This window comes from Dreissena polymorpha, unplaced genomic scaffold (assembly GCF_020536995.1).
Source record: "Dreissena polymorpha isolate Duluth1 unplaced genomic scaffold, UMN_Dpol_1.0 chrUn004, whole genome shotgun sequence".
Lineage (NCBI taxonomy): Eukaryota > Metazoa > Mollusca > Bivalvia > Myida > Dreissenidae > Dreissena > Dreissena polymorpha.
Window position 1 is genome coordinate 189,413 of NW_026273318.1, and position 13,561 is coordinate 202,973.

General features: G+C 35.3%; 1 protein-coding gene across 11 annotated transcripts in view; it reads right to left on the bottom strand.

Annotated features, from left to right (window-relative positions):
* LOC127863275 (hemicentin-1-like) overlaps nt 1-13,561 on the bottom strand; it is an 81,589-nt gene that overhangs the window by 52,898 nt on the left and 15,130 nt on the right. For 4 of the 11 annotated variants that reach the window (XM_052402673.1, XM_052402680.1, XM_052402686.1 and 1 more), the window contains exons 7-12: nt 12,839-12,960; nt 10,029-10,233; nt 9,548-9,714; nt 8,976-9,138; nt 7,962-8,188; nt 3,505-3,607 (exon numbers count right to left, since the gene is read on the bottom strand). The exons of 4 other annotated variants lie outside the window; for them this stretch is intronic. In XM_052402673.1, coding sequence (XP_052258633.1) covers nt 3,505-3,607; nt 7,962-8,188; nt 8,976-9,138; nt 9,548-9,714; nt 10,029-10,233; nt 12,839-12,960 — 987 coding nt within the window. The remainder of the gene's footprint in view (nt 1-3,504; nt 3,608-7,961; nt 8,189-8,975; nt 9,139-9,547; nt 9,715-10,028; nt 10,234-12,838; nt 12,961-13,561) is intronic. 3 more of the 11 variants (XM_052402675.1, XM_052402674.1, XM_052402676.1) reach the window with 3 other exon arrangements.

Sequence of the window (13,561 nt, forward strand, 5' to 3'; positions counted from 1 at the left end):
GAACTCTCAACATGGTGTTAAAAAGATGGGGTTATAAAGATAGGTTTTAACATGGGTAACTGAGCTATTGTGAGGATGTTTTTGAAGTGTACATGAGTTTAAGATTATTAAAGATAGTAGAATAACTACTTGTTCTCCCAAAAAGAGGACCTAAGGGTTTCTTTTTAAGTATAAGAATATCTATTGAACTCAATATATTGATTATAACTAAGGAATAAGGTATTTGGCATGTAAAGATTATTGTAATAAAACTTTGAAAGATTATTGGACATAATAAGGTGGATTTACACTTTTAAATTCAATCAACTAGCCATAGTATATTCAATTTCTTGGGTTAACAAATTCTAACTGCTAAATGCAATTTTAATAATTGTGTCTATACAATTTTCATCAGAATGTTAAAGGCTTAGATTTTAACTAAACTGACAAAATTATTGTTGCAAAGCAATTTCCTGGTCTATAACATTTAATATGTCAAACAAGATTCACCATATTTCAGTACTTATCACGTTCTAAGTAGGCAGAGAGGAGAATTGCTGTTCAATGGAAATGTTAAATGATAAATGGTTTTACAATCTTTTAGCAATATGTAATAGTAAAAGAGATTTCATATATTAATACATCAAAATAAGCTAACTTTAAAAGGAACTCTTCTGTTTCTGACACATGACACCATAACACATAACTGAAAAAATACTGAAATTAATCTCCTTGTTCTAGAAAAAAGGAAAAAAGGCCCTTGTTCCCACATACATGGTATCAAATTGGATTTACCACAAGAACTTTATCTTGGAAAAATTGGTTTCTTGCCACAATGTAAAGATCCAACTTTGGCCAATAATGGTTTTATTACAATATCTCCCAAGCCATTATTTGGATTAATTAATATTCATAAACTGAAACCGATCAATAGTCACCAACATTACAACACTCATGATTTATAATTATCATTCTTTCCATGTCATCACTTGAGAGAAATTTTAACTAATATCCAGCACATTCGACATCAAACATGTGATATCCAACACACGGGATATCTAACACGTTTGACATCACATACTTGATATTCAACATATGTGATAAACAACATATGTGACACTTAAAACAGGGTGTATAAAACACATTTTATATCAAACACAAGGGATATCCAACATATGTGAGACCTAACACATATGATATACAAGAGGGCCATGGGCCATGTGGCGCTCACCTGAGACCTGAAGGAACTAAACTATTCTGGGTAGTTGGAGTTCAAAATAATAAAAGTACTTCATGAAACATAAATATTATCATAAGGTTCACAAGAAGAAATTCGCTCGCCCATGGAAACAACGCTGTTCAGAGCACCGGAGCCGTTTTCAAAGTAAATAAATATATTATAGGAACATATATTCTCAGCATGTTTCATTAAGATTGAAGAAAAATGTGACTTATAGAGAGTTCACAATGTTTCACTATACCAATAAAAAGAAATCTGCCACCCACCTCAGGGCCTTGCTTAAAAACAAACTGGAACTATTTTCAGACTCACATTGCAATGATATTTCCAATTAAAACAACAATCCTGCCTATTTAATACACAAATCTTTGATAATCACATAAAACTACCGACGTCATCCATAAAATGTGTGCCATAACAATTTGTGTTCCACTCTTATCAGTCTGAAGGTCTTTGATGTTCCCAGCTGGGGCCTTTTTATAGGGACTAAGGGCATTTAAGCTGCAAGCCTGTTTCATCACATTACCATTTCAAAAGGCATCAATGAATACTACTGTACCAGAACAATTCAGGCGCAGTCAATAGAGAATTAATTAGTTACCGATAAGCAGGTGGATGAATGGGATCATTGGAGAAATAAGAGTGAATTCCTGACAAGCCATGCATTCATGATTGGAGGTCAAACACATTTCAAATTATATACAGTTGGTTCTCCCCTAAGTTATTTTCTGTGAAATCAATATAACTACTTAAAATTATGAGAATATTTAATAAAGTTTTTTCAGATGGCACATGTTTGTTGCACTTTATCTCCAATCAATCATCATCATAAAAATCCTCTTCCGAAAGGAACAAAAAAAATGGCAATAGAACTGTATATCTTATCGGCAGAATTAATATTCAGATGACTGCATGGAGATCATGAATATCATAATATGCATAAATTTCATTAAACGTGTACATTGGTAATTTCTTTGTAGAGTGTAAACAAGGTTACACTATAAAGCCATGTAAAGCCATGGTTTCAACAGACCGTAACCATAAAGGAACTCGGCCTAGATATCATAACAAGATATCCATAAAACCAATGTTTTGACCAAATTTCATGATGATTGGACAAACAAATGTGAATTCTAGAGTGTTCAAAAGCTTTTTATGTCCCCCAACCACTATAGTAGGGGACATACTGTTTTTGCCCTGTCTGTTGGTTTGTTTGTTTGTTTGTTTGTGTGTTTGTTTGCGTCAAACTTTAAAATTTTGTTATAACTTTTGCTATATTGAAAATAGCAACTTCTTATTTGGCATGCATGTGTATCTAATGGAGCTTTACATTTTTAAGGGTGAAAGGTCAAGGTCATCCTTCAAGGTCAAAGGTTAAAAAAAAACCAAATGGAAGAAATAAGCTTTAAAGGGAGATAATCATATGAACCTGCCAAATGATAAAAAATATAATAAATCAAAGCGGCGCCGTATTGTTTTACTATATAAATATAAGGAAAAAGATCCCCCACTCTGGCGGCAATGTTTTTTTTCCCGATCCGAACCATTGTCAAACTCAATCGTCGTATTCTGGAAACAAATGTTCTGACAAAATTTCATGAAGGTTGGGAAAAATTTTCTTCTAGACTGTTCACATGTTTTCACTTTATACATATAGAGAAAACTTCCCCACCCCTGGCGGCCACGTTTTTCCATCGATCATGACCATTTTCAAACTTTCTGCTTTTATGTTTTTTTCATTTAAAGAAAGTCTCTTCTTAACAAAACAAAAATCCAGTTTAAGCGAAAAGTGTTGTCTCTGATTAGCCAGGCTAATATGGGATGACACTTTACGCACATGCATTAAACCCACTTTTCACAGAGCACGGTTCAATTAAGTTAAGAATGAAGATTTACTATATTTAAGTCCTTATACATTTGTGTTCTGTTCTATTCATAATTAAGCCAAAATTAAAAATTATTTGGTTCCAAAACCAAGAACCAACAAAAAAGCAGTGACCCAACATATTTTCATACTGAATGTATGAAAGTGTGTGATACCTTTAGATTTAATTTGGGAAATCAATTAAGTATAATACATTTGTACCACGCATACAGTTAAATAAATTATTCCCTTCCCACAAAGCAATGTTTAATATCAACATAATTAATGTTTTTCTTACAAAATAATAGTTTCCAGTGAAATAAATGTCATTTTCTTATATTTGATCTGATGCCATTAAGCAAGCATTGAATTATTTGTTTTAATTACTTAACCACAATACAAACTTCCAGATCTATATTACCAGCCATCTTTAGCTGCAGGGTCTGATTATTGGGCTTAATGTTGTTTGTTGCCTTGCAGGTGTAGGTGCCAAATATGTTGTCATTGGCCCCATTGTACGTTACCTGAAAAAAACCCAGCAAAAACGGATTGCGAAAGTTTACTTGTACCATTTGGAACATAAAATATGTGCAGAATATGTCTTGTCTTCACTTCTTTATATTGATTATATCGTCTACTGAATGTAATAAGTCATGTAACTGACATTTTTATACATTTTTATTTTTTTTTCCGTTTTTGTGTTTATTTAGATGACATACACCAACTATTAAAATATTAAAACGACCTTTTTGGTGTAAATAATGTTTTAACCAAATTTTCCAAATTGACATCAAGCGAACAGAGGTGATTTTCTGAATGTAATAAGTATAGTAACTGAAATTTTGTAAACTTTTCAGGAGAAGCAAAATCTGTTTTATTAAAATTATTTCAATTTTCTTATAAGTATTATAATAAAGTTTGTAAAACAAAACACAACATATTGAGGTGTCTTTTTTTAAAACAATACAAAATTAAGAAAGAAGCAGTTACCAAAATTTTAACACTAAAATATTTTTAATGCAAAAAAGGAACGTCAGTGCTCTTAATGTATTTCGGAAAATGTGCTCTCCTGAAAAATTTACAAAATGTCAGTTTCACAAATTATTACATTAAGTAGACGATATGGTCTGTTTAGAGCTGAAGTACGCTACCAACGATGTAGTACAAGAGGACCTTGCGGATCATAGAATGCTTGCATTAGGTACTGGATACTCAACAGCATTTTTCCTCACCACTTTGGAACTTCATGTGGGATAACCTGCCTCTGAATGAACCAGGTTTGCGTCAGCTGACTCAACAGCCGATGAAACTTTGCTATAATCAACATCAGACAACTATGCACTGGAATATTTGTTACATTATCCTCAATTAAGTGAGAATTGTATAAGTGTGCAATTGATAATCAGTACGGGTATTTTGTTTGGCTGTTTTCATTTTACACCGAAATAGGTTACATACTACTTAACAAATAGGATAAGAGTATGGCTCCATGGCACTGAAGATGCGAACAATTGTGATTCAGTTATGCGTGAATTACCCAGTGTCACCATCAATGGATAGTTTCAATGGTTTTGTGGCAGTTTGTTGGTTTTTCTTAACCTTCCACGCTACGGTGTTTTTCTCCGCGAAAGAATCTTTGCCAGTTACTAAGGAGACTGATGACGGAAACCTGGTGTAATCCTCGTGGAAATTGTTCAGTTCATGCTTAATGTTGTCAAAACATTTCTTTCGACAAGTAAAGCCGCTTAACATTTTTTTAATTACCTTCAACTGTAAATGTTTTGTTGCATAGTCTAATTACCATAATGAATTTTCTAATCCGAAACACAATTTTGAATTGTAATGTTTATTCCATGTTATCAATTTCTAGCTTCAAATAAACAGTGCGCAACTTATCACGGTGCAATATCACGTGACTTTGTGGGGTTCACACTTAAATGTTGATGGATGTAAACACACCGGTATGTGGTGCTTCTCTTCAAATAACTTTTTTTTCTATCTTAAGCCACGTACATGCCAATATTACTGGATGCATACTGCTTTTCTTTAGAGTAGTTGGAAAATATTTTTTATTTTCCCATAAGATCACCACTTAGATTTATTAATTCCATATATCTCCTATATTTTACTGATAAACGTGTTGAAAAATTTCATAAACACAAAATAATTAATTACATCATTTTTTAAAAGCATGAATAGTGTTGAGTGTTGAGTTAATAATGTGTTTCTGTTTTTCCCATTGGACATGCGCAAGTCAATGAGAAAAAAACTGGCAAACACATAGAAAATAACAGGTTTCTGTCTGATCTTTTTGTAATATATCAGGCAAGGCTTAGAATAATATTATTTTATTCGTGCCGAGCCTGATAAATTACAAAAGGATCAGGCAGAAATCTGTGTTTCTGTTTAATATACCTCTAAGTCCTAGATTTAAAAGAAATAATGAAAAAAAAAACGCAAAAAAATGTAGTTTTAGCGGGAAAGAATATACCATTGTCGTTTGACGAGTTAATATTGACGTCATGAGCACGCGCGCTTAATATTTGTAAAAAATGTTTTTTTTGGCTATTTGTGTTGCATTTTGTGTTTAAAATGTTGGTATCAAATTATTTTTTTTGTTGAATCTGATTCGACTTTACTTAAAATGATTACTGTATAGTTGATTCCGAGTAATATGACCATCCTCCACACATGACTGATATAAGAACTTCCTGTTGACCATGATATAAAAAATATATATCATGCAACATTATATCAGGCAGATATCAATGCGGTGGTATGATAAATCATGTTACAGACCAACACGGACATAACGGTATCCCATTAGCTCATCATGAACACTAAGGTGAGCAGGACATTCATTAAAAGCAATAAAAGCTGCGCCATGAGCGCATGATACGCCCGTCGTTCGCCAATGAAGTAGTAAGGTAATAAATAACCCTTTGAATAATTTTTTTACTTCAGTTTATTTGTATTTGAATACATGGTTTATTTTATAAGTACATGAGCATGGAAATCACGAAATTTTGACGAACAAAGTCCCATAACTCTGGAACGACAATTCAGAATTCCGTCAAAAACGAAAGGGGATCAGGGTTTATCAATATTAAGATTGTGTTGAAATTTGAAAAAAATCCATCGAAGGATATTTGAGCTACAGTAGGACATTCAATGAAATCACGAAATTTTGACGAACAAAGTCCCATAACTCTGGAACGACAATTCAGAATTCCGTCAAAAACGAAAGGGGATCAGGGTTTATCAATATTAAGATTGTGTTAAAATTTGAAGAAAATCTGTCAAAGGATATTTGACGTAGTGTACGACATTAACAGACGGACGGACGGACGGACGGACGGACAGACGGACGCGGGGTATACCATAATACGTCCCGTCATAGACGGGCGTATAAAAAATCCATCGGGGGATATTTGAGCTACGGTAGGATACATGAACAACAATAACATTTAAGGTCACAGTGACCTTGACCTTAGAATGAATGACCTTGAAATGACCAGTGGTCATCTAAGTGTGCTTGCAAACCTTCATGTCAAGTTTGAAGACTCTATGTCCAAGCATACCAAAGTTATAACAATTTTAACATTTTAACATTTAAGGTCACAGTGACCTTGTGTGACCTTGACCTTAGAATGAATGACCTTATAATGACCAGTGGTCATCTAAGTGTGCTTGCAAACCTTCATGTCAAGTTTGAAGACTCTATGTCCAAGCATACCAAAGTTATAACAATTTTAACATTTTAACATTTAAGGTCACAGTGACCTTGACCTTCAAATGAATGACATTGAAATGACCAGTGGTCATCTTCTAGTACTGGCCAATCTTTATTTCAAGTTTGAAGACTCTAGGTACAAGCATACCAAAGTTATAACATGAAATAAGAACTTTAACATTTTTACATTCAAGGTCACAGTGACCTTGACCTTCAAATGAATGACCTTGAAATGTCCAGGGGTTACTTACTAGTTCTGGCCAACCTTCATGTCAAGTTTCAAGACTCTAGGTCCAAGCATACCAAAGTTATAACAACTTTAACATTTTTACATTCAAGGTCACAGTGACCTTGACCTTCAAATGAATGACCTTGAAATGTCCAGTGGTTACTTACTAGTTCTGGCCAACCTTCATGTCAAGTTTCAAGACTCTAGGTCCAAGCATACCAAAGTTATAACAACTTTAACATTTTTATATAGCTACAGTAGGACATTCAATGAAATCACGAAATTTTGACGAACAAAGTCCCATAACTCTGGAACGACAATTCAGAATTCCGTCAAAAACGAAAGGGGATCAGGGTTTATCAATATTAAGATTGTGTTAAAATTTGAAGAAAATCTGTCAAAGGATATTTGACGTAGCGTACGACATTAACAGACATACGGACGGACAGACGGACGGACGGACAGACGGACGCGGGGTATACCATAATACGTCCCGTCATAGACGGGCGTATAAAAATAATTGAGTCCACATTTAAAAAAAAAATGTTATGCATAAGAAAATATTGTTGTCAAATAGAATTTTCTGCAGCCAAATGTGTTTAAGATGTTAATCGGGCAAATGGCATGGTAAAACCTTCTTTAGTAAGCCTCTTTCTGGAATAACTGGGCTTAATGTATGTGCGTAAAGAGTTAACCCAGATAAGCCTGTGCAGTCGGAAAAGGTTAATCAGGGAAGGCATGTTTTGGTTAAACTAGATTTTGGTTTAGAAGACACGTCCTTGACACAAAAAATTCTATGAAAGCTAAGTGTTATCCCTGATTAGCCTGTGTGGACAGCACAGGCTAATCTGTGATGAAACTTTAAACAAAAGACTGGTTATCCCAGATTGAGGCTTACAGTAACGACAACACTTACAGAAACCTTGCTGATATGTCTGTACGGGTATCTGGGATCAGCCGACTTCTCCTCTGACAATCCGTAACCTGATGTTCCACGTACGATCTCTGTGCCGTTTTTGTACCAATTGAAGATTGGCTGGGGGTTGCCATTGACAACACAGACCACTTTACCATCCGTGTTACCCTTCCATGTATAGAACACTCTACCATACTCAGTGTCTTGGCCATCGAAATTTGGAGAAACTGAAAAACAGAAAAAATAGTAAATAGCAGTCCAAATTAAATGTTTGTCGTTTAACGCCTAAATTCTAACATGAAAAAAATGAAGCCGGGCATCATATACAAACTTAGAATAAGAACAAGCCAGGTTTTTTTCACCAACCCATTGTTTGACTTTGACATAACAATTTGACTCACTTTAAATTCTATGTGTAAACAGATTCACTTTAACACTCGTGTGACATTGAACTTTGGTGTGATTTAAGAACCACCTCAGGGGAGGAAAAAAGGTCTATCCTCCTTAAAAGGTTCAAATAAACTCTTCATTTGTAAATAGATCCATCAAAATTAAATACTATTTGTATGTTTGACATTGAAAGACAGGAAATCAGCTGAAAGGAGGTGATTGTTTTTCAACTCCTTTACTTTTCTCACTTAGTACGTTTACCAGTACTAAGTGCACTTACCTATTCCAGTTATCGACAACTGCTCTACTTGCATCAGAGCTAGGATGGGAATGACACTAGAAGGGATTGAATTACAAATCCCAACACACGGATTGTGGCCAGGCTGGAATTAATCCCGCACTGCTTAGAATTGTTGTCAAACGCTTTTTTAACTAAGTTAGGGTTACACATAGGCTGAAACGTTTTTGCAAAAACTATCATAGCCCCACTTGGAATCAATATTTTATACCTATCAATTAAAAATAATAAAGACCCTAGACTGCAATAAAACAATCCATATTTTAAAAAATAACAATTTAAACTAAACTAACGACTAGGAATGCATTTCCAATGCAGGAACTTACACAGGACATCCAGTTTGACGTTCTTGGACACCTCTCCGGCCTCGTTGCGGGCGATGCATGTGTAGATGCCATCTGCACTGGCCTCCAGCCCCTTCAGATCAAGGGACAGTTTGACCCCCGGGTTGTTGGGATCCGCTATGTCCTCCTTGGTCACTGACACCGTCTGAAAGCCACGAGTAATTGGAACCCTTTTATTTAAGCCCTATCACACCAATTTCTAAGACACTCTACTCTGATAATCTTATAAACTTTAGACAGAAAAGTAATAAGCCTCCCTCTGCAAAAACGTGGCTTAATGCATGTGCTTTAAGTGTTGTCCCAATTTAGACTTTGAAGTCCGCACAAGCTAATCAGACAGGACTTTCTCTTCTTTTTTTGTATTTTTTATTTAAAGGAAGTCTCTACTTAGCAAAAATACTGTTAAGGCGGAAAGTGTCGTTACTGATGAGTCTGTGTGGATTGCAGAGGCTAATATGATTTGACATTACGTACATGCATTTAGTCCTGTTTTCCAAGAGGGAGGCTTAACATGCAGATAAATAAGAGCATGCTCCAGACCCAGCAATCAATACCTCTGAGTTCTGTCCCTCTGTGTACTGGTGGTTGCTGCCGACCTTAGTCCAGACCACTACGGGCCTGGGGTCACCCCGGGCCTCACACTTCATGGTCACACTTGCGCCCTCCCTACCCTGGTACTGCCCGTTCACCGTGTCTTGGAATTCCCCGATACTGGGTATGGCTGCAATCAAGAGAACGGTTTTAGTGTGCCAGACTTGGTTCTTATGACTTTCAAATGTATTAACTTAATATTGCATATGATTATATCCTCTGCAGTATCATAGACCATTACCAGTTCCATATATTTTGTAAACATAGTGCTGCTGGATTCCATGCAAGTATCAAAGCTTTGTAGGAAGCATTTTTGAAGTCATACACGTTTCAATAACTATTAAGTTTCATCTAGTATGTACAGAAACAAACAAATTAACAGGTCGTTTGAGTATATATTCTCAGAAACAGTAGATATGGAGGTCATAAAATGCTAGCACTTACTTTGCACGTCCAGATTGCTTTGTGTCTCTGGGATAGTGTCAGAGTTTAGAATCTCAGCGGCTTTGTTGTAGGCCTTGCAGGCATAAAGTGACTCGTCCTCCTTCTGAACATTCTCGATCATCATGATGCCCTGAGTGTCGCCGTCCACAGTCAGCTCCTTGATTGTGATACGACTGTCCGTCTGCATGCGTACTTCTTTGCGATTCTGTGTTTGAGAATGTTATTGAATAGCATATCTGAAGTATTACGTTTTTGACAGCGTTGTATACAATACCGTGGTATATTTTTGCGGGCACACAGCTGACATACTATATTAAAACAAGAACACCGCCTCGCGGGTGCATACCGCGCATCTTTTTTTCTTTTTAAAGGTGAAGGGACCTATCTCAATACTTCAATCAAAAAGGGGGAGGGGTGGGGGAAGAGAGGGCTGTATAGTTTGGGGGTATGGGCATTTATTACATAATCTTTCAAAAGGGAAAAAAGAAAAAAAAAATTTTTTTTTGGGGGGGGGATTCTTTGGTGGGATGGTCGGACAGTCTTTCAAAAATAAAACAAGATCACTGCCTAGCGGGTGCAGATCTTTTCTTTGTAAAGGTGAATGGACCTATCTCAATATTTCAATCAAAAAAGAGCGAAGAGTTTGGTAAAGAGGGGTGTATAGTGTGGGGTGTGGTCATTTATAACATTATCTTCCAAAAATAAGAAAAACAAATGAAAAAACATATTATTTTTTTTGGGGGGGGGGGGGGGCATTCTTAGGTGGGATGGTTGGACGGTCATTCATAAATTAAATAATAAAACTAAATATTTGTGTTTTAATAACCATGTTTAAAAAAAATTGGGGGCGCGGGGGTGGGGTCGGGGGGGGGGTTGAGAGGGGGATATAGTGTGAATTTGTAGTCATTTATTAGATGATTTTTAAAAATATGAAAACATGGGAAAACAATAAAAAATGCGAGAGGGATTCTGGGGTGGGGCGTGGGGATGGTTTGGATAGAGTCTATTGTGGTATGTCAGGTAAGTGTTGTTTTGTATAAGTATGAATCAAATCCGGTTATAAATAAAAGAGTTATGGCAATTTTAGAAAATAATAATTTTACCTTTAGAGTCAAGGTCATTCAAAGGTCAAGGTCAAATTAAACTTGCCAGGTACAGTAGCCTTATAAAAGTATGAAAGTATTTGAAGTTTGAAAGCAATAGCCTTGATACTTTAGAAGTAAAGTGGAACTAAACACAAAATTTTACCTAATATTCAAAGTTACTAAGTCAAAAAAGGGCCATAATTCCGTCAAAATGCCAACCAGAGTTATGCAACTGGTCCTGTATAGTCCCCCGTATGATAGTTAGCGACTGTTCCAAGTCTGAAAGCAATAGCTATGATATTTAAGGAGTAAAATGGACCAAAACACAAAACTTAAAGAAATGTTCAATTATTCAAGTATAAAGGGGCCATTATTCTGTCAAAATGCCAGTCATAGTTACATAACATTGCCTGTACAGTCCCCTTATGATAGTTAGTAAGTACCGCAAGTATGAAAGCTATAGCTTTGATACTTTAGGAATAAAGTGGACCTAAATACAAAACTTAACCAAATTTTCAATTTTGTAAGTATAAAAAGGGCACATAATTCTGTCAAAATGCAAGCCAGAGTTCTCTTACTTTGCCTGACCAGTCCTTGCATGATAGTAAGTACGTGTACCAAGTTTGAATGCAATAGCTTTGATACTTTATGACAAAAGTGGACCTAAACACAAAACTTAACCCGACGCCGACGCTCAGGTGATGGCAATAGCTCTTTTTTTCTTCAAACAAAATAGATGAGCTTATAATAAAAATAAATATTTGTTTTGTTTAACCATTTATATATATATATATATATATATATATATATATATATATATATATATATATATATATATATATATATATATATATTTATATATATATATATATATATATATATATATATATATATATATATATATATATATTATTTTTTTTTTTTTTTTTTTTTGGGGGGGGGCGTCGGGGGAAGGTTGAGAGGGGAGGGGTAAAGTGTTGGGGTGTTGTCATTTATAAGATGATCTTTCAATAATAAGAAATAAATTAAAACAACTTTATGAGTAAAGTGGACCTAAACACAGGTCATCTCATGTCCAGGACCAATGCACATGGGAAGTAGCAAGCCAATCGTTAAATCAATTGACGAATTTTTGATCGGAAATGATTTCACACTTAGAGTGACAGTGACCTTTGACCTAGTGACCACAATTTCAACACGGGCCTTCTACTTTCCATCACTTATGCACATGGGAAGTAGCAAACTAATTGGTCATTCCGTTCACACGTTATAAATCGATTACAATTTTCGCTCTAAGTGTGACAGTGAATTTTGACCTAGTGGTTCCGATTCAATAGGGGCCATCTACTGGCAAAGGCTAATGCACATGCGAAGTCTTAAGCCAATTGGTCAATCCGTCCACAAGTTATTGATCGGAAACAATTTTGACTCTTAGTGCGACAGTTACCTTGACCTTTGACCTAGTGGTTCCGATTTAAATAGGAGTCATCTACTTGCAAAGGCTCATGCACGTAGGAAGTACCAAGCCAATTGATCAATCCGTTCACAAGTCATTGATCGGAAACAAACTGGTGTACCGAAAGACAGACAGACCGACCAACAAACAGACCAAACGCTTTACAACCAGCAAAACAATATACCCCCTTACCGATAATAGACCATACAATGTAAAAAAAACACATCACAACTTGTGCTTGAGTTGTTTTTCAAGGGTCAGCACCTTACCTCATCTACTTTGAACCAGTCTATTCTTGGAGACGGCGTTCCACGCGCCGCACAGAACAGCTCCGCAGTGTTGCCCACCACTGCCTTCTTGGATAAAAGTGGTTGAACAATGAATGGAATAGCTGCATAACAAAAATACATGCCATACAAACAACCACCATGCAGCAATATAGGATCATACTAATCACACGCTTTCAACTGAAAGACAACTACTGCTGAGAAAGTTCTTTGATTATTCTTCTTTAAGGATACACAAGATATGTATAAAATTTCCAGTTTATATTCAGAAAACTAAGCGACTTATTCAATACAAAATGTACATATGTACAATGATGTAAGTAAACGTTTTAAGGAAAAAAATACTAGTAACTGAGTGTAAAATACATCAAAATAACGTTTTACACTTCTGTATGGTATAAACAACATATCAATTAAGTTTTAGATTGATTTGCAAAAATATAAATGAGTACAAAACGGCAGAAGAGTTAACATGTAAAGCAGACTAACTGACCAACCAACTAACTGACAGTCAGGTGGATTCCAGTGCAGTATACCCCCACAAACCTCACATGTATTCTTATTTTGTCATTAAAGCACAGACTTTTGTTTACAAATTTAATTTAAAAAAATACTGGAATCAAAGTGTTTTTTTTTCCAATAAACAATTAAGTCTTTAAAAGTTAAGAGATAACCAGGCATTTTGTCCTCTAATGATTCTTTGAC